Raw genomic sequence first — 16,681 nt, forward strand, 5'->3', positions numbered from 1 at the left:
GTCGGTAATCCAGGTTAAAATATTTTCAGCTGCTCCTGAACCTTGACTCTCTTGGATAAAAAAGCAAGGGAGTGTCTAAGAAAATATGCCCAGTGAGCCTCTATTCACGGGGGTCCTTTTCGTGTCATGCAGATTCCTTCTTTGCTGAAGCTGAAGCATTTCCCCAGTGTCATCTTTGCTGGAGTAGACAGCCCTGGAGATGTTCTTGATCACACCTACCAAGAACTGTTTCGTGCAGGAGGCTTTGTGATAACAGATGACAAGATATTAGAAGCCGTAACATTAGGTTGGTCTTTATTTTCTTTTCCTGTTTCTTTGAAGTCAGATCAGCTTCTCACCCAGTGACCTAAATACTGTTTCATCCAAAACAAATGATCAGCTCTAAAGAATATCAGTTGCCCCCTACTGAGGGCATAATTTCTGCTGTCTGCTGTGCTATTTTCATACAGTAATTCTCTTATAGCAATGCTTTTAACCTCTGTTAACTGATTGTTACCACCACACTTGCTTCTGAGTTCCCTCCCTCTCAGTAGTGCAGCTAAAATCAGGATTTTATTATATTTAGTCCCTTCACTTGCCAAGTCAGAGCAACTCTATATTAAATTTTTTGCTTAAAATCAACCTTCTCCATTTCTGATGTCATCACCCCTACCATCTTGATGTCACAAAAATCTAAAAAATGGCTACTAAGTCAGCTTATTTAATCATCTACTTGAAAACTCATACTTTACTTCTCTCAGGGCACTTTTATGCTAAAACCTGTGAACCTGCCTCGACTCTGATCGCATTGGAAGTGATACCACTTCTAGATCAAAGGCAGCATGTACCTTAACCAGCGTGACTTCTACACAGAAATTGGGATTTTAAATATTTGTAGGCACACGTCTGTAATCCCAACACCTTGGGAGGCCGAGGCAGGAGTATCCCTTGAGCTCAGGAGTTCAAGATCAGCCTGGGCAACACAGTGAGATCCCATCTCTACAAAAAAATAAAAATACTAGCCAGCTGTGGTGTGGTGGTGTGTGTCTGTAGTCCCAGCTAAGGAGGCTAAGGATGGAGGATTACTTGAGCCCAGGAGGTTGAGGCTGTAGTAAGCTGAGATCGTGCCACCACACTTCAGCCTGGGTGACAGCTGAAATCCTGTCTCAAAAAAAAAAAAAAGATTCTGTATTTAGAAACTTTTGCCTCCCATTTCTCTACTGCAACTGGGCCTCCTGCTTCTCTTCTGTCACACAATTTGTACACAGAACTCTAGTTGCTGGTGACAACTCCACTGTGTTCGTGTCTACACAGTTACCTCCCACCATAGTGTGAGCAGGTGGGACCAGGCTGAGGGGCTTGTGAGAGCAGAATGCTGCCCAACCACATAAGCGCCAGTGATGGTGTGTAGTCTTAGTCTTTTTCTTGTTTTACAAATAATCATCACTGGGCTTGGCATGAGCCAAAAGTAACCTTAAAGTTGTCATCTTCTCTTGCTGAGTTTATTCTGTTTTGTAGTTCAACTGAAGGAAATTATCAAAATCCTGGAAAAACTAAATGGAAATGGAAAATGGAAGTGGTTGCTTCACTACAGGGAAAATAAAAAGCTAAAAGAAGATGAAAGGTAAGGACTTGCTGTGTGTATGGTTCCTCCTGCCCCGCTGGGGAAGGGGAGAAACACCTCATGTTCCATGGGCTCCAGCGTAGTGCTGCAGTGGAATGGCCTTCATCAATAAAGAGCATGAGGGCTGCTGGCTCTGTATTCAATGAAGGAAGCTATGTGCTGTGACCGTAGCCAACAGTATGAGGCATGTGTTTATCTAGACTAACAGAAGTAAGGGAGTCAAACTTAGCAGTCATGAAATGTCCATATTGTATTTAAGCCCTACTACTACAAACTGTAAAAAATATATGGAACTTGTACCATTAATGCTTTTTTGGATACTTACAAGTTACCACCGTTTTAAGGAGAATGGAAAAATTAAGACCATAATATATCCTTAATTCAATTGTACCCTAAAATAAGAGGCTTATAAATGTACAAACTTTACTAAATCTAAAGCTATAATTTGTAAAAGAAAAAAATCCTTGGCTGAAGAGAGCTGGGGCTGAGAGATTCCTCCACATTCTCACAAGCAGGACCAATTGGAAAAGCAGACCTGACAAGTCCTTGTGAAATGAAGATTGCAGGCACTGTTAGGTGCATCCATGATCTCATTCAGACTTCATCCCAGGAGCTAGATAGCAAATCATTGCTTTCATAATGCAGAATTGAAGCAGAGTAGATAACACAAATGACCAAGGTGAAGCAAGTACTAAGTTTTGAAGCTGGGTTTCAATCCCAGAAAGATGAAACGACTGTTAGCTGCATGTGACCTTTAAGGAACAGAATCTCAGAAAGCTTTTCTCTTGGAGTGGAGCTAGCGAAGGAGAGAAGGAGCACAGGTTTCCTTGGCAGGAAAGGAGGGTGCAAAGGCTTCAGCAGGTCAAGGGTATGACCAGTTCACAGTGGACTTCAGTAACCAGCACTTTAGGGGAAAAACGTCAACTTTGGTAAGTAGATCACATTTAAGGTTCTGACATACCACAGCACACCTATAATAATAAGCATAAATTAATCTAGCACTTCTAGGGCTTTGGGTAGAGAGAGTCATGTCACTTAACGACGGGGATACAGCCTGAGAAATGTCATTAGACGATTTTGTCTATGTGCAGACATAGAGTGTACCTACACAAACTTACATGGTAGAGCCTACTCCTAGACTGCAGACCTGTACATGTGACTGTACCGAATACTGTAGGCAGATTTAATTCAATGGTGGTATTTGTGTGTCTAAACACAAAAACGGTTCAGTAAATTACAGTGTTATAATTTTATGGGACCCCCATTGTATATGTGGTCTGTCATTGACTGAAACATCATTTTGTGGTACGTGAGCGTACTCACTGCTGTTGGCACTGCAGTGTGCTCTTCAAATTATACCACTCTGGCATTATGTAACAGGCATGATGTATTATTGAGAACTCATCAGAAAACTCTTCATATCCTTTGACCTTTTGTGGAATTTACCCAGAATTCTTATTGCAAAATCAACCTCAGTTCCATCTCTAGGAGGGAGATATGCAGACTACAATTAAATATTTTAAACTTTATACAAAATATTGCCCACCCAAAACTTAAACAATAGAAGTAAAAAGTTTGTATTCATAGAAAGAAAGATGGCATAAAAGTTGGTGTCATATAACTATGTTCAGTATGATGTCATAAAAAATGTATACAGGAGAAAGTGAAAGGAAATTGGTTCATGATGTTAAGAATGATTATCACTAGAGTTATGGGAATGGGTGTGATTTGGGTTTTCAACAAGCGTTGAGAACGTAAGTGATGAAGACTAGAGAGATGGAGTCAAAAGCAGAGACAGAGATGTTAAAAATTTAAACATACTGAATTAACACATTTTCCTAGTAGTGACAGAATTTTCAGGGAGGCAAGAAACCAAGAAAATTCTGGCTGCTACCTAATTTTAATGAAGTTGGTGATTAGCCCGCAAGGTATGAGAAGCATACATGTGCATTGCTCTACAAATATACAATGCAATAAGGCCCACTCGAAATTCATGAAAGGCTTGCCAAGCCACATGGCTTGATTGGTCATAGAATGAGGCCTATGTTGAAAATCCACATTTACAAAAGGAGTAGGTACAGTTGTATGTTTTGAGGCAACCAAAGTGTGTCATGAAAAAGAACATCAAGAAGAAAGGCAGAGGATCTCATAAGTTTGAATGGTTAAACTGAAGGCAAGAAAAAGTCCTAATAAAACTGAAAATGAATATTTTAATATGCCTATGTATCTTTCAGAGTGGATTCAACTGCACATAAAAAGAACATAATGTTGAAGTCATTTCAGAGTGCAAATATCATTGAATTGCTTCATTATCACCAGTGTGACTCTCGATCATCAACAAAAGCAGAAATTTTGAAATGTTTGCTAAACCTGCAAATTCAGCATATTGAAGCCAGGTTTGCTGTCTTCCTAACAGGTAATTCACAGGCCCATTTTACTCAGTTAATGCCAAAATTGGTCAGCTCTAGGAATGTCCAAGTTGAGCCATTTAGATACCTGACCATTTAGATACCTGACGAATAGTATCAGGTATTTAAATGGCTTGGCATCCCATGGATACCAGAATCACCCAAATCTGCTGATGCTGAAGCCCTTATATAAAATGTAGTATTTACAGGTTAACTCCACAATCCTCCTATATATGTTAATCAGCTCTAGATTACTTACAATACTCAATACAGTGTAAATAGTTATACCTGTATTATTTTTTAAATAAATACTGGGGCTGGGCGCAGTGGCTCACACCTGTAATCCCAGCACTTTGGGAGGCAGGTGGATCACTTGAGGTCAGGAGTAAGAGACCAGCCTAGCCAACATGGTGAAACCCCATCTCTACTAAAAATATAAAAATTAGCCGGGTGTGGTGGTTCATGCCAGTAGTCCCAGGTGCTTGGGAGGCTGAGGCAGGAGAATGGCTTGAACCCCAGAGGTGGAGGTTGCTCTTAAAAAATTTGTGGGGCAGCCAGGCACAATGGCTCACACCTGTAATGCCAGCACTTTGGGAGGCCGAGGCAGGTGGATCACTGAGCCCAGGAATTTGAGGCCAGCTTGGGCAACTTAGCGAGACCTCATCTCTACAAAAATTGGGAGGTGTGGTGATGTGTGCCTATGGCCCCAGCTACTCAGGGGGTTAAGGCAGAAGGATTGCTCGAGCCTGGGAGGTCAAGGCTACAGGCTACAGTGAGCCATCATCACACCACTGTACTCTAGCCTGGGCGGCAGAACAAGACCCTATCTAAAAAAAAAAAAAAAAAAAAAGTGTTCAGAAAAATTTACGTAAAGAACCATAATTATCATTTTTCAGAGATTTTCTTCAGTATTTTCCCCACCACCCCTGATGGAGGCATCTATTCCCAAAGCTTCAAATCTTTTCTTAGCTTGGAACCCAACACCTTTTCTCCCCCTACCTGCCACACGAGGAAGTTCCACAGATTTTTTTAAATAAAAAAACCAGGTCCTGCAATGTAAAAGTGCATTAATTAACCAAAAGTTTTGTGTTTTGTTTTGTTGTTGTTGTTTTTACAGACAAGCCTACTATCCCCAGAGAAGTCTTTGAAAATAGTGGAATCCTTGTTACAGATGTAAATAACTTTATAGAAAACATAGAAAAAGTAGCAGCTCCATTTAGGACTAGCTATTGGTAAGAACACTTTTTAATGTAACTTTCCCATGTGAGTTGGAGCTGTTGATGGCAAATACTGACATTTGTGTCTAAGGGAAACTTGTTTACATATTTCATGCTATAAATTTAAAGTGTTTAGGGGTGGAATTGCTATTTGGCATAAATAGGAATTCCTAAATGAAGAAACCATCTACTAAAATTACCCATTTTATCTGATGTGCATTTTCACTTGCTGTTAACTTGGATTGCCAGTACGGAACATAATGTAACCTTAGAGTGCATAGGAGTTTTCCCCATTAGAGCATCTCACTTTTGAAATATACTTGTTCATATTATTTTAAGAAGTTCTTATCAATTTTGTGTTTCTTCAGGTGACTCAACTACAGCCTGCCTGGATATGGATGATGCCAATAAAAAATTATTATTTTCCCTTTGGAAAACTTGTGAACATGTGAATACACATGTGAACAGTCTTATATTTGAAAAATCAATGTTCTACAACCTGGGAAGTTTTCATTTTCTGTATTTTGCTGAAATATGTCACAGTGGCATTGTAGTTGTCCGTTATCTTTGGGTTGCAGTGCTAGATACTGTTTTAAATTATTTTCATTTTAAACAAGATGCCTTCTAAGCTATTGAGCTTAATATTAAAAATAATTTTACAACATGTTTACTTAGTTGGAGCAAAAATAAGTCTATTTTAACAAATAGCTTTGTTTTTGCATGCTAATATCAGAAAGGCCCATGATGCACATTATGCTCTGTTTTAAAGGTTTTACCATCCTTGTAAAAACTATAATCTTAAATGGTTTTATTTGCTGTTATACAAACAACACTACATAAACTTAAAACATTTTTTCCTAAATGGTACAAATTTATAAACTATCATTTTTCACTTATGGTATCTGTAAATACTACACTACAAAAATCAGCTTTCTGAGAAAGAAAGAATCATTTATTTATGATATTGAAAATTTCTACAGTAAAAACTCAAAACCACGCAAAAAACGTTTGTAAGATACATGGTATCTATTTGGAGCAAAGGCTTTTTTGTAACTAATTTGTTTCCTTTTTTTAAATAAAGAGAACTAAAAATCATCTCTTTCTGCAATGATTTTTATAGCAGAAATTGACTCATCTGGAGTGCTCTAGCAATTTTTAGGCCACTTAGCAGAACAGTAAGCTTCCACAGGAAACCTCCACTTCTGTCCTTTGGGCCTGGCCTGTTCTGTTTCTGGGTTCTTTCCCTCCCAAAGTCAAGTACACTGAGTAACAGGTTAAAGAATGGCAATTTCACCTGGCTTTTACAGGGAAGCTTCTCTCAGAAGTCATTAAGTCGGTTTTTATTATTCCTAAACAAAAGAGCTTTATTTTCTCCTGAGTAGGTTTTAGAGTTTTAATTGTTGACAGTTTTTCAGTTACTAATAGAACCGCAATCATTTCCTTTCATTTTTCCAAGGACAGGAATCTATTAAGGGAACCATTAACTATTCAGTACAGTGAATTACTTCCAGATTACTAAGGAAAAGGAAAGTGAGCAGGTATAAGCTGCCCAACACCTATCTGCCTGAAATATGCACCTTTCAGGTTGGACCTAGTAACACTCACCTCCCCTTGCTGAAAAGCTTCCCAACACCCACGAGGCCATCTTTCTCAGTTTCCATGCTACGTTTTCTGCAACTCTACTAATAACCAAACCATATCATGTGTTCGCCAAACTGAGTCATCCCAGTAACTACTATTACCATCTTTGTCTCCACTGGCCTGGCACACAAGGTATTCAGTAAATACGCTGAATGAAGAATATGAAGATGTGTTTTTTCCTTTTCACTTATTACTAACCCAACTTGGGCCTTTGCTTGCATGGGAAGAGAAAAAGTCTTGCTGGAACTAGATAATTTTATCATACATGTGAAGCAGTGGTTTTCAACAACATCTGGAGACATTTTCGGTTGTCATTCCAGGATGGTGCTATTGGCATCTAGTGTGTGGAGGCCAGGGATGCTGCTACAATCAGTTCTACAGTGCAAAGGCAGGCCCCTTCAGCAGAGAATGATCCAGCCCAAAACATCAGCTGTGGGAAGTCGAGAAGCTCTACCATTTTGGCAATCTAAACAACAATCTACATCACCACCCTAGTTCCTTTAACACATCATCTGCCTTACTCTGTCTCCTTCATACTCTGAAGTCAGTCTTTATCTGTGGTAAACAACAGCATCTGCAGTGAGGCTCATCACTGTCAGGGGAAAAGGCCTTATATGTAAACACTTCATCATTTCAATTACACGAAAACTATTAGAGCACCTATTCTACCTGACAATTCACTTACTCCCTTACAATTGCTGCTATAAGCAAAATGATTGAACACTGTATTTTTTCTGCACAAAGATTATCAGTCTAGTAATTGTTCTGAGTCAAGAATAAAATGAGGTCTACTCACAGGGAAGCCAGATGACAGGACCTGCTGTGATCCATCCAGATCAGAAGACACCCACGCTTTCCACTGCTGAGCACCTTCTGACTGGCATTGACTCCAGTGCTACTAAAGGAAGCACAGCAGCTGTGACCCTTGCAATCAGGACACACAGACCAACACTGGGCAGTAGGTTCCACAATTTGGCTTTATTTTGCAGTACAGAAATCATTTGGAGCCATTTTGAGACAGAAGTAGAGGCTCTGTCAAGTCAATACTGCATTGCAGCTTGGTCCACTGAAGAAGCCACGCCTGAGATATAAAAGATGCTCTACACTTTACCCGCTTTACGTTTGCTTCCTCTCCCCTTTTCCCTCATCAACTTTATTAGGTTAAAACACCACATACAGGCTTTCTCCAAATGACTCCCTATGTCTGCAGTTTGGTTAGAATTTTATGCCCACATAAACCAAACTTGTGGCTATGCTATTTGGGCCCTGCCATAACATTTGACATAATACAAAATATAAAGTCATAGGGAAAACTTCTGGATGCCGTCCCAAACCGTGGATTATTCAATTTAGAATCTCCTGAACCTCAAGAGGGTAGATGGCACACAACCTGTATGGATCCAGCTCTTGAGAAGCAGAAGCACACAGCTACACTGATTAAAAGATACAAATACTGTCTCAAGTTTTCTGTATTGGTATCCCAATGTTTGTTTAAAACTGATCCTTCACTAGGGGAAAAAAAAAAAGCCAGTTTGGTTAAATTGAACAGAATGTAACTGCCAATTCTGAATAGCCACTCCATGAAAACAAGTTAATACATAATATTAGAAAGATGAAGGGGAGTATTTACTGGCACACAGCGCTCTTCACTCTCTCCATTTTGATTACAAAAGCAGGCCTTACAATATTGATTTCATATGCATTATTTGCCAAATTTTAAATGTGTCCTAATTAGATAATAACATGTACTGCTGTTAGTCTTCGCCATAGATGTCATTTTTCTTGCGCTTCATTTCCTCAAAGTCAAATTCTGATCCTGTCATCCTCTTGTAGATGTTTTTAATGTCATCACACGTTGTCTCAAAATGAGTGGTGGCATCGTATGTGCGGGAAATAAAGATCTGAAAACAAAAATTACAAAGACTTCAGACTATGGAGGGATGTCTTCCAGTGAAACCTGCCCATATCCTTTTACACCTCCATACTCACCTGGCTTTCCATTCCCAAGTCTTTCGGTACCAGGAGGTCACTGATGCTAACAAATCTGGAGGGAGAGAGAATTCAGTCAGGTGAGCTGGTCCTACACCTGACCGCAGCTCTGCCTGAGATCAACTGAGAGGTACAGATGACTCCCACAGAGCAGCCAGCGGCTACCTGCCTTGCCCTCACATTCGTTCCACCATGGTGGAGCCACAATCAAAAGGCCTCAGTTTGCATCTCGGCAGATATAAAAAAACACAACTCACTTCTGTTCAATTGGTTCCAAGAGCTCCAAAGCTGGTCTGATTTCCTTCTCGGGCTCCTTGGTTTCCACGGTTGTACTAACTATGGCAATGTACTTCCCTTGTGCCGCTACATTGTGCGCAAAGGAGATCATGCAGACATAGATATCTAGAAACAAATAATAACAGCTCACTGCCTCAACTGTGTCCATGTCATGAGGTGTAAGTTAAAATTACTCTCAACAGGCAAGATCTTCTACACTTAAGTGCTAAACTGTGACAAAGCTGGATGTAAAGTATACAAATATTTGACAAGAATTTCTTTTAACCTACTAGAGAATAAGAATTTAAGTGGTAGCAAACTGCTGAACTTTGGAATGAGATCTCTTAACAGCTCTGTCATACCTAACTAAAAAAGCTACCAAACCATATTAACTGTTCTAGGAGATTCTTCCATTCTGGACCTTGCATTTGGAAAGGTTCTGAATGGCTAAGAAAGGATGTACTTAGTACTGATGTCCTCATTTACTTATTAAAGTAATGTAAAATTGCAGGATCCACATAAACCACTTCTGAGTTGGCATAACTTGATAGAATTCTCAATTAGACTTGGTCTGTATTATCACTCATCCAATTAATTGTGTAATTTCCAGAATAGAAAAGCATTTGGATAGGAGAGCATTTAAAGGCAAAAAAAAAAAAACCCAAAAAAACCCAAAAAACTATGGGACCTCCTTTATTCTTTCTATACTCACAAGGACCCAGGACCTGCTTGGGAACCTTTCGGAAGATTTAAGTCCAGTCCCTTTGTTCTACAGATCATCTTTTGTGATTGGTTTGTGTGTTTAAACAGTCTGGCTCTGTCACCCAGGTTGGAGGCAGGGATGCAATGACAGCTTACAATAACCTGAAACTCCTGAGCTCAAGTGATCCTCTCCCACCGTACTCTCCCACGTAGCTAGGACTACAGGTGTGTGCACCATGCACGCCTAGCTTTTTTTTTTTTTTTTTTTGTAGAGATGAGATCTCACTATGTTACCCAGGCTGGTCTTGAACCCCTGGCCTCAAGCAAGCCTTCTGCCTTGGCCTCCCATGATTTCATTTCTTATATGGGGGGGAAAAATCATAATACAGATAGCTCTTACCTGTCCCATAAAGCCTGATTACCCTTTTTAAGCTGCATTTTAGATAAAAAGATTTGGGGCTTCTAGTTGAAAGGAAAATGGGAACATCGAAGGGTTACAAACAACTGGCTAAGACAAATAAATTAGGACTTGCAATTTTAGAGCCATGTCCTGATCACAGAAATGAAAGGTAGACACTGCTAGAATCAAATGTAAGTACTAAGATTACAAATAAGGACACAGAAGCAGCTATATCATTAGCTCAAGAATATACTCGGGTCAGTTAACTATTAAGCATAAACCTCCACAGGCACCTACTGTTAGAGCTGGGAGACCCAGGGTTCACCAAGCCCAGTCTGTTCATTCTACAGATGGACACAAGTCCAAGGCTGGCTCCGAGTCGAACCTGTCCACATCAACACAATGCTGCCGGACCAGGAGGAGGTACAATGACGACATTTTTTCCCCATATGTAAACCAATGTCTGTTCACTAATACAGCATACAAAATTAGGAATCTAGGATACAACACAAAGCAAAGTATATCTTACAAAATTCTACCGACATCTGCTGGTCTTCAAACCTCACCTGACTTTCGATTGACTTGGTTCTGTGGAATAATGATCTGGCAGGAGTTGGCATCATTGGTGTTCTTGATGGGGTGGCTGAGGATGCAAATAACTCTGATCACCTGGCCCACTTTTTCTACCCGATCTTTTACATAGCTGGGGTCACAGATGAGCTGCTTACAACGAGCAATCTATAATAAAGCATTTAAGAAGACACTGAAGCTGACAAAGATATATGGAAACACATCCCATGTTCATAGTTTGGAAGACTTAGTATTGTTGAGATATCAAAAACCATCGTAAAGTTCATATTGGTTCCCAAGGGATTGAATTCTGGAACAACCAAAACAATCTTAAGAACAGCAAAGCTGGAGGACTCACTAAAAAGCTACAGTGACCAATTCAGTGTGGTACTGGCATAGTGACAAACGTATGGACCAATGAAACAGAAAAGACAGCCAGAAATAAACCCTCGCATCCACAGTACAGTGATTTCTGACAAAGTTGCAAAGACCATTCAATGAGGGAAAAGCAGTCATTTCAACAAATCGTCCTGGGAAAACTATCCACATGCAAAAGAATGAAGTTGGACCCTACCTGACACCACAAAAACTAACTCAAAATGGAATAAAGACCTAAATGTAGTATCTAAAACTATAAAACTCTTAGAAGAAAACAGTGGAAAAGCTTCCTGACATTGGAGTTGGCAGTAATTCCTTAGATCTAAAACCAAAGACATAGGCAACAAAAAGACTTCATGAAAATAGGATTTCATGAAAATTTTAAAAATTTTGTGCATAGCCAGGCATGGTGGCATGTGCCTGTAACCCCAGCTACTTGGGAGGCTGACAGGAGAATTGCTTGAGCCCAAGACTTTGAGTCCAGCTTGGGTAACACAGAGCAAGACACTGTCTCTCTTAAAAAAAACAACAAAAAAATTTTTTGCATCAGAAGATACTAATCAAGAGTTTAGGCAACTCACAGAATGAGAGAAAATATCTGCAAATTATATAGCTCATAAGGGATTAATATCCACAATATATCAAGAACCCCTAAAAACAACAAACCCTGATCCAAAAATGATCAAAGGGCTGGGCGCAGTGGCTCACACCTGTAATCCCAGCCCTTTGGGAGGCCAAGATGGGCGGATCACCCGAGGTCAGGAGTTGGAAACCAGCCTGACCAACATGGTAAAACCCCATCTCTACTAAAAATACAAAACTAGCTGGGCATGGTAGCGCACGCCTGTAATCCCAGCTAATCAGGAGGCTGAGGCAGGAGAATTGCTTGAATCTGGGAGATGAAGGTTGTGGTAGCCAAGATCACGCCATTGCACTCCAACCTGGGCAATGAGCAAAACTCCTCTCAAAAGAAAAAAAAAAAAAAATCGAAGGACTTGAATAACATTTTTCCAAAGAAGATATATAGGTGGCCAATAAGCACATGCAAAGATGTTCAACATCACTAATCATAATTTCAGTGAGATACTACCTCACAACCATTAAGACTGCTACTGTCAAAACAGAAAATAAGCGTCAAGGATATGGAGAAACTGGAACTTCTTGTGCACGACTGATGGGAATGTAAAATGGTCCAGCCACTATGAAAAATGGTATGGCAGTTTCTCAAACATTAAAAACAGAATTACCATAAATGATCCAGCAATTCCACTTCTGGGTACACACCCAAAAGAACTAAATGCATGGTCTTGATGAAATATTTGTACATCCATTTTCATAGTAGCATTATTCACAGTAACTAAAACATGGAAGCAATCCAGGTATCCATTAAAGGATGAATGGATAAGCCAACTATGGTCTATCCATACACTGGAATATTATTCAGCCTTAAAAAGGAAATTCTGACACATGCTACAACACAGATGAACCATGGAGGCATCATGCTAAGTGAAATAAGTCACAAAAAAATACAATATTATTCCATTTATATAAAATATAGTAGTTAAAATCATAGAGAAAGAAAGTAGAATGGTGCTTGCCAGTGGCTAAAAGCAGGGAATGAGGAGTTATTACTCAATTGGTAGTTTCCTTTAGAAGAGGAAAAGTGACGGCGGGCATAGTGGCTCACACCTATAAAATCTCAGCACTTTGGGAGGCCAAGGTGGGTGGATCATCTGAGGTTAGGACCAGACTGGCCAACATGGGGAAACCCCGTCTCTACTAAAAATACAAAAACTAGCCGGGCGTGGTGGTGCGCATCTATAATCCCAGCTACTTGGGAGGTGAGGCACTAATCCCAGCTACTTGGGAGGTGAGGCAGGAGAATTCGCTTGAATACCGGAGGCAGAGATTGCAGTGACCCAAGATCATGCCACTGCACTCCAGCTTGGGTGACAGAGTAAGACTCCATCTCAAAAAAAAAAAAAAGAGGAAGTGTTATGGAGATGAATGGTGGTTGTACAACGAAGTGAATACATTTAATACCACTGAACTGTACACTTAACAATGGTTAAGATGGTAAATTCTGGCCGGGCACAGTAGCTGACGCCTGTAATCCCAACATTTTGGAAGGTTGAGGCAGGTGGATCACCTGAGGTCAGGAGTTCGAGACCAGCCTGGCCAACATGGTAAAACCCCGTCTCTACCAAAAATACAAAAATTAGCTAGGCATGGTGGCAGGCGCCTGTAATCCCAGCTACTCAGGAGGCTGAAGCAGGAGAATCACTTGAACCCAGGAGGCGAAAGTTGCAGTGAGCCAAGATCGTGCCACTGCACTCCAGCCTGGGCAACTGAGAAGAAAAAAAAAAGAAAAAGAAAAAAAAAAAACCCGTTTATCTCTATCTCCTAAACAGCTATTATGCTGAAAATACAAGCAGTGTTACTGTCCCTGATGAAGATCTTCCGGTGGAACATGATGTGGAGATGGAAGATAGCGATACTGATGATCCCAACCCCACAAAGGTGGCTGGGTGAAGTTTGTTGGACCCAGGTGGTAAACAGTGCTATTTGCACTGATATGCCTGAGAATTAAGTTAGCATTAACAAAACCTAGTAATGAACATGTCAAACAAAATATGACTTTTGTGCTTTGTAACTTCATTTAAAGTAGATAAGCCAATCACACTACGACAGAGTCAAGATGAAACGGGGTTATAAAGAAGTTGCCTAAAATATATGTTCAAAAGACCCAATTAAGTAACAGTTTAGAAGGCCAGGCACAGTGGCTCATGCCTGTAATCCCAACACTTTGGGAGGCTGAGGCGGGTGAATCACTTGAGGCCGGGAGTTCAAGACCAGCCTAGCCAAAATAGTGAAACCCCTTCTCTACTAAAAAATACAAAATTAGCTACGTGTGGTAGCATGCACCTGTAATTCCCACTGCTCAGGAGGCTGAGGTAGGAGAATCACTTGAACATGGGAGGTGGAGGTTGAAGTGAGCTGAGATCACGCTACTATACTCCAGCCTGAGTGGCAGAGCAAAACGATTTGATGTCTCAAATAAATAATTAAATAACATTTTAGTAGATAAAACACACAAACCTAACATCACCCAGCACAGGAATTTACATCCTCAGGTGTATCACGACTGAGGGCTGTGGGTGCGGAACACCTTGAATCCAATTCTACCTCAGCCATTCATTGAATTGTGTGCCCTTGTAGATGTTTCTTAATTTAAGCCTCCAGGTATAACCTGGACGTAATACCTGCCTCTTAGGATTCTTGTAAGGAATAAAGAGGTTGAAAATGTGCTTCACAAATTATTATCAGGCTTTTTTTGCCCTAAGTCAGTCCTGTATTTTCTCTCCCTTACTCATTGTCCCCTTACACTAGCTACCAAACTCTGATCTCAAACTTTCATTTCCAGTGAGACCTAAACAATTGAAAATGCCCCCCACCCCACCACCCAGGTTTCTACATTCCCACACAGCTTAATATTAAAAAGATAAAGCTTAGATTTTTAGAATTCCAGTGAGACAGTAAAATAGTGCACTTTGAAGTGCGTCCTCTACTGCAAGAACTGTTGCAGATATTAACAGTGTCAAATGGCAGAAGAATTAATTCATATGGTGATAAAGGGAAACAGATCTTTTTTTTTCCTTGTAATTTTTTTTTCAGCAGCATCCACATCACCCGAGAGGTTTCAAGAAAATGCAGAGCCTTCTCAGACCTACTGATTAGAACATGCAATAGAACCAGATTAATGACACTTTATATATAATTCAAATTTGAGAAACACTGCTCAAAACCCCACCCATGTAGGTGGCAAGTATAGTTCAATTTAAATGAGAATTTGGGAGACAGGCACAACCCAAACTCTACAAATACAGAATACTTACTATTTAGAGCTTCCCTATAATGCATATTTTATTATTAAAATAACAACTGACAACAAAAAAAGATGTTTTTTAAAACAAAGCACAGCAACTGTAATTAGTCCTTAGTCACGATAAATACTAACTTCCCATACAGAAATCATATGCATCAGTGTCCACACCAAAATAAATATTTACAATACACAATTTTCTTCACAAGAACACAGTATTTTTTTCATTTTAAAAGCTACTTACTTCTCCTTCAGATTTTACACCAATTACTTTTCCATTCTGCACAATGATTTCTTCAATGGGTTTATTCAGCATATAGGTACCTCCATAAATAGCACTTAGCCTGGAAAATTTTTAAAATCCCAATTAATATATAATTGTTTCAACTCCTAAAGTCCCCTTCCTTAGATCTTAATGAGTTATAGGTAATATACATTTGTTCAATTTCCTTCTAGAAAGATGTCAGCTTTTTTTTTTTTTTTTTTTTTTTTTTTGAGACGGAGTCTCGCTGTGTCTCCCAGGCTGGAGTGCAGTGGCGTGATCTCGGCTCACTGCAAGCTCCGCCTCCCGGGTTCACGCCATTCTCCTGCCTCAGCCTCCCAAGTAGCTGAGACTACAGGCGCCCGCCACCACGCCCGGCTAGTTTTTTGTATTTTTAGTAGAGACGGGGTTTCACCATGTTAGCCAAGATAGTCTCGATCTCCTGACCTCGTGATCCACCCGCCTCGGCCTCCCAAAGTGCTGGGATTACAGGCTTGAGCCACCGCGCCCGGCCAGATGTCAACTTTAAAGTGATTAAAGCATGAAAACAGTCAAAAACACAAACTGATAATCACAGTTGTAAATACCAAGTCAAAAAAAATCACTAACCAGGCACTTGTCTTTCCAGCTGCCCACTTGGCCCTCCTCCAACTGCACTTTCTTCCCTTCCTTTCATTCCTGCTCTAAAGCTTCTTCATAAACGTTCACTCCTGCTCTAAAACTTGCTTCAGTCTCTCCTTCTGCCTTATGCCCCTAGGTCATTCTTTCTTCTGAGGAGAAAAGAAGTGAGGTTGCTGCAGACCCGTACGGATTCATCTCAGCGCGATAACATATTTTGGTGCCTGTGACTGGGATACCTTCCACCAGTAACACACTTTGGTGCTGTGTGACTCAGATACACTCCCTAGTAGTAAGAGACCTGTACACCTCATCTTCTTTGGCTGGAGGCGTTCAACCCCCATACACGGTTTTCTTCTCCCCTTTCCACTCTCCTGCTTGCTAACCAACCACCAGAACAGTTCCTCTCGGCTGCAGCAGCTCTGCTTCCACAGCTTATCCCTCAGCTCACCCTGACGGATGGCTCTTCCGGGTGGGAAGGACCTTGGGGTTCACACTGAGTAGACCTGAGACACTAATGGCCCTCCTGGACAGGAGGTTCGCAAGACTGGTGAGGCTAAAGTCTAAAGCCATGCCATGTCTGGGTTTTACTCTGCTTCTTCAACTAAAATCGGCTCTTTCCCAAAAACCCACACTGTCTAATTCTCCTGTTTTTCCTTGTGTGTGTGTGTGTGTGTTCTAAAATGGCCTTGTGCAGTTGTGGGACTATCCACATGAGAGGCAAATCTGCCATT

At 40.5% G+C, this 16,681-nt stretch overlaps 2 protein-coding genes across 23 annotated transcripts in view; one reads left to right on the forward strand and one right to left on the reverse strand.

Moving 5' to 3' along the window:
- TASOR2 (transcription activation suppressor family member 2) overlaps window positions 1-6,323 on the forward strand; it is a 78,768-nt gene extending 72,445 nt beyond the window's left edge. For 19 of the 22 annotated variants that reach the window (XR_012417399.1, XM_074000921.1, XM_005564565.5 and 16 more), the window contains 5 exons: window positions 133-286; window positions 1,498-1,603; window positions 3,838-4,019; window positions 5,129-5,243; window positions 5,597-6,323. Coding sequence is in view for 21 of the 22 variants with exons in the window: in XM_074000921.1 (XP_073857022.1) it covers window positions 133-286; window positions 1,498-1,603; window positions 3,838-4,019; window positions 5,129-5,243; window positions 5,597-5,600 (561 nt within the window). In the remaining variant the exon portion in view is untranslated. Of the gene's footprint in view, window positions 1-132; window positions 287-1,497; window positions 1,604-3,837; window positions 4,020-5,128; window positions 5,248-5,596 lie in introns of those variants that run through there. The other 3 variants (XM_065520244.1, XM_045399500.2, XM_045399499.2) reach the window with 1 other exon arrangement.
- Window positions 6,324-7,828: 1,505 nt separating this feature from the next.
- GDI2 (GDP dissociation inhibitor 2) overlaps window positions 7,829-16,681 on the reverse strand; it is a 48,675-nt gene continuing 39,822 nt past the window's right edge. Inside the window, exons 7-11 of the mRNA XM_005564569.4 lie at window positions 15,312-15,411; window positions 10,803-10,974; window positions 9,116-9,260; window positions 8,859-8,913; window positions 7,829-8,770 (exon numbers count right to left, since the gene is read on the reverse strand). Of these exons, the coding sequence (XP_005564626.1) occupies window positions 8,624-8,770; window positions 8,859-8,913; window positions 9,116-9,260; window positions 10,803-10,974; window positions 15,312-15,411 (619 nt within the window). The 3' untranslated portion in view covers window positions 7,829-8,623. The remainder of the gene's footprint in view (window positions 8,771-8,858; window positions 8,914-9,115; window positions 9,261-10,802; window positions 10,975-15,311; window positions 15,412-16,681) is intronic.

The sequence above is a fragment of the Macaca fascicularis genome, chromosome 9 (genome assembly GCF_037993035.2).
Source record: "Macaca fascicularis isolate 582-1 chromosome 9, T2T-MFA8v1.1".
Lineage (NCBI taxonomy): Eukaryota > Metazoa > Chordata > Mammalia > Primates > Cercopithecidae > Macaca > Macaca fascicularis.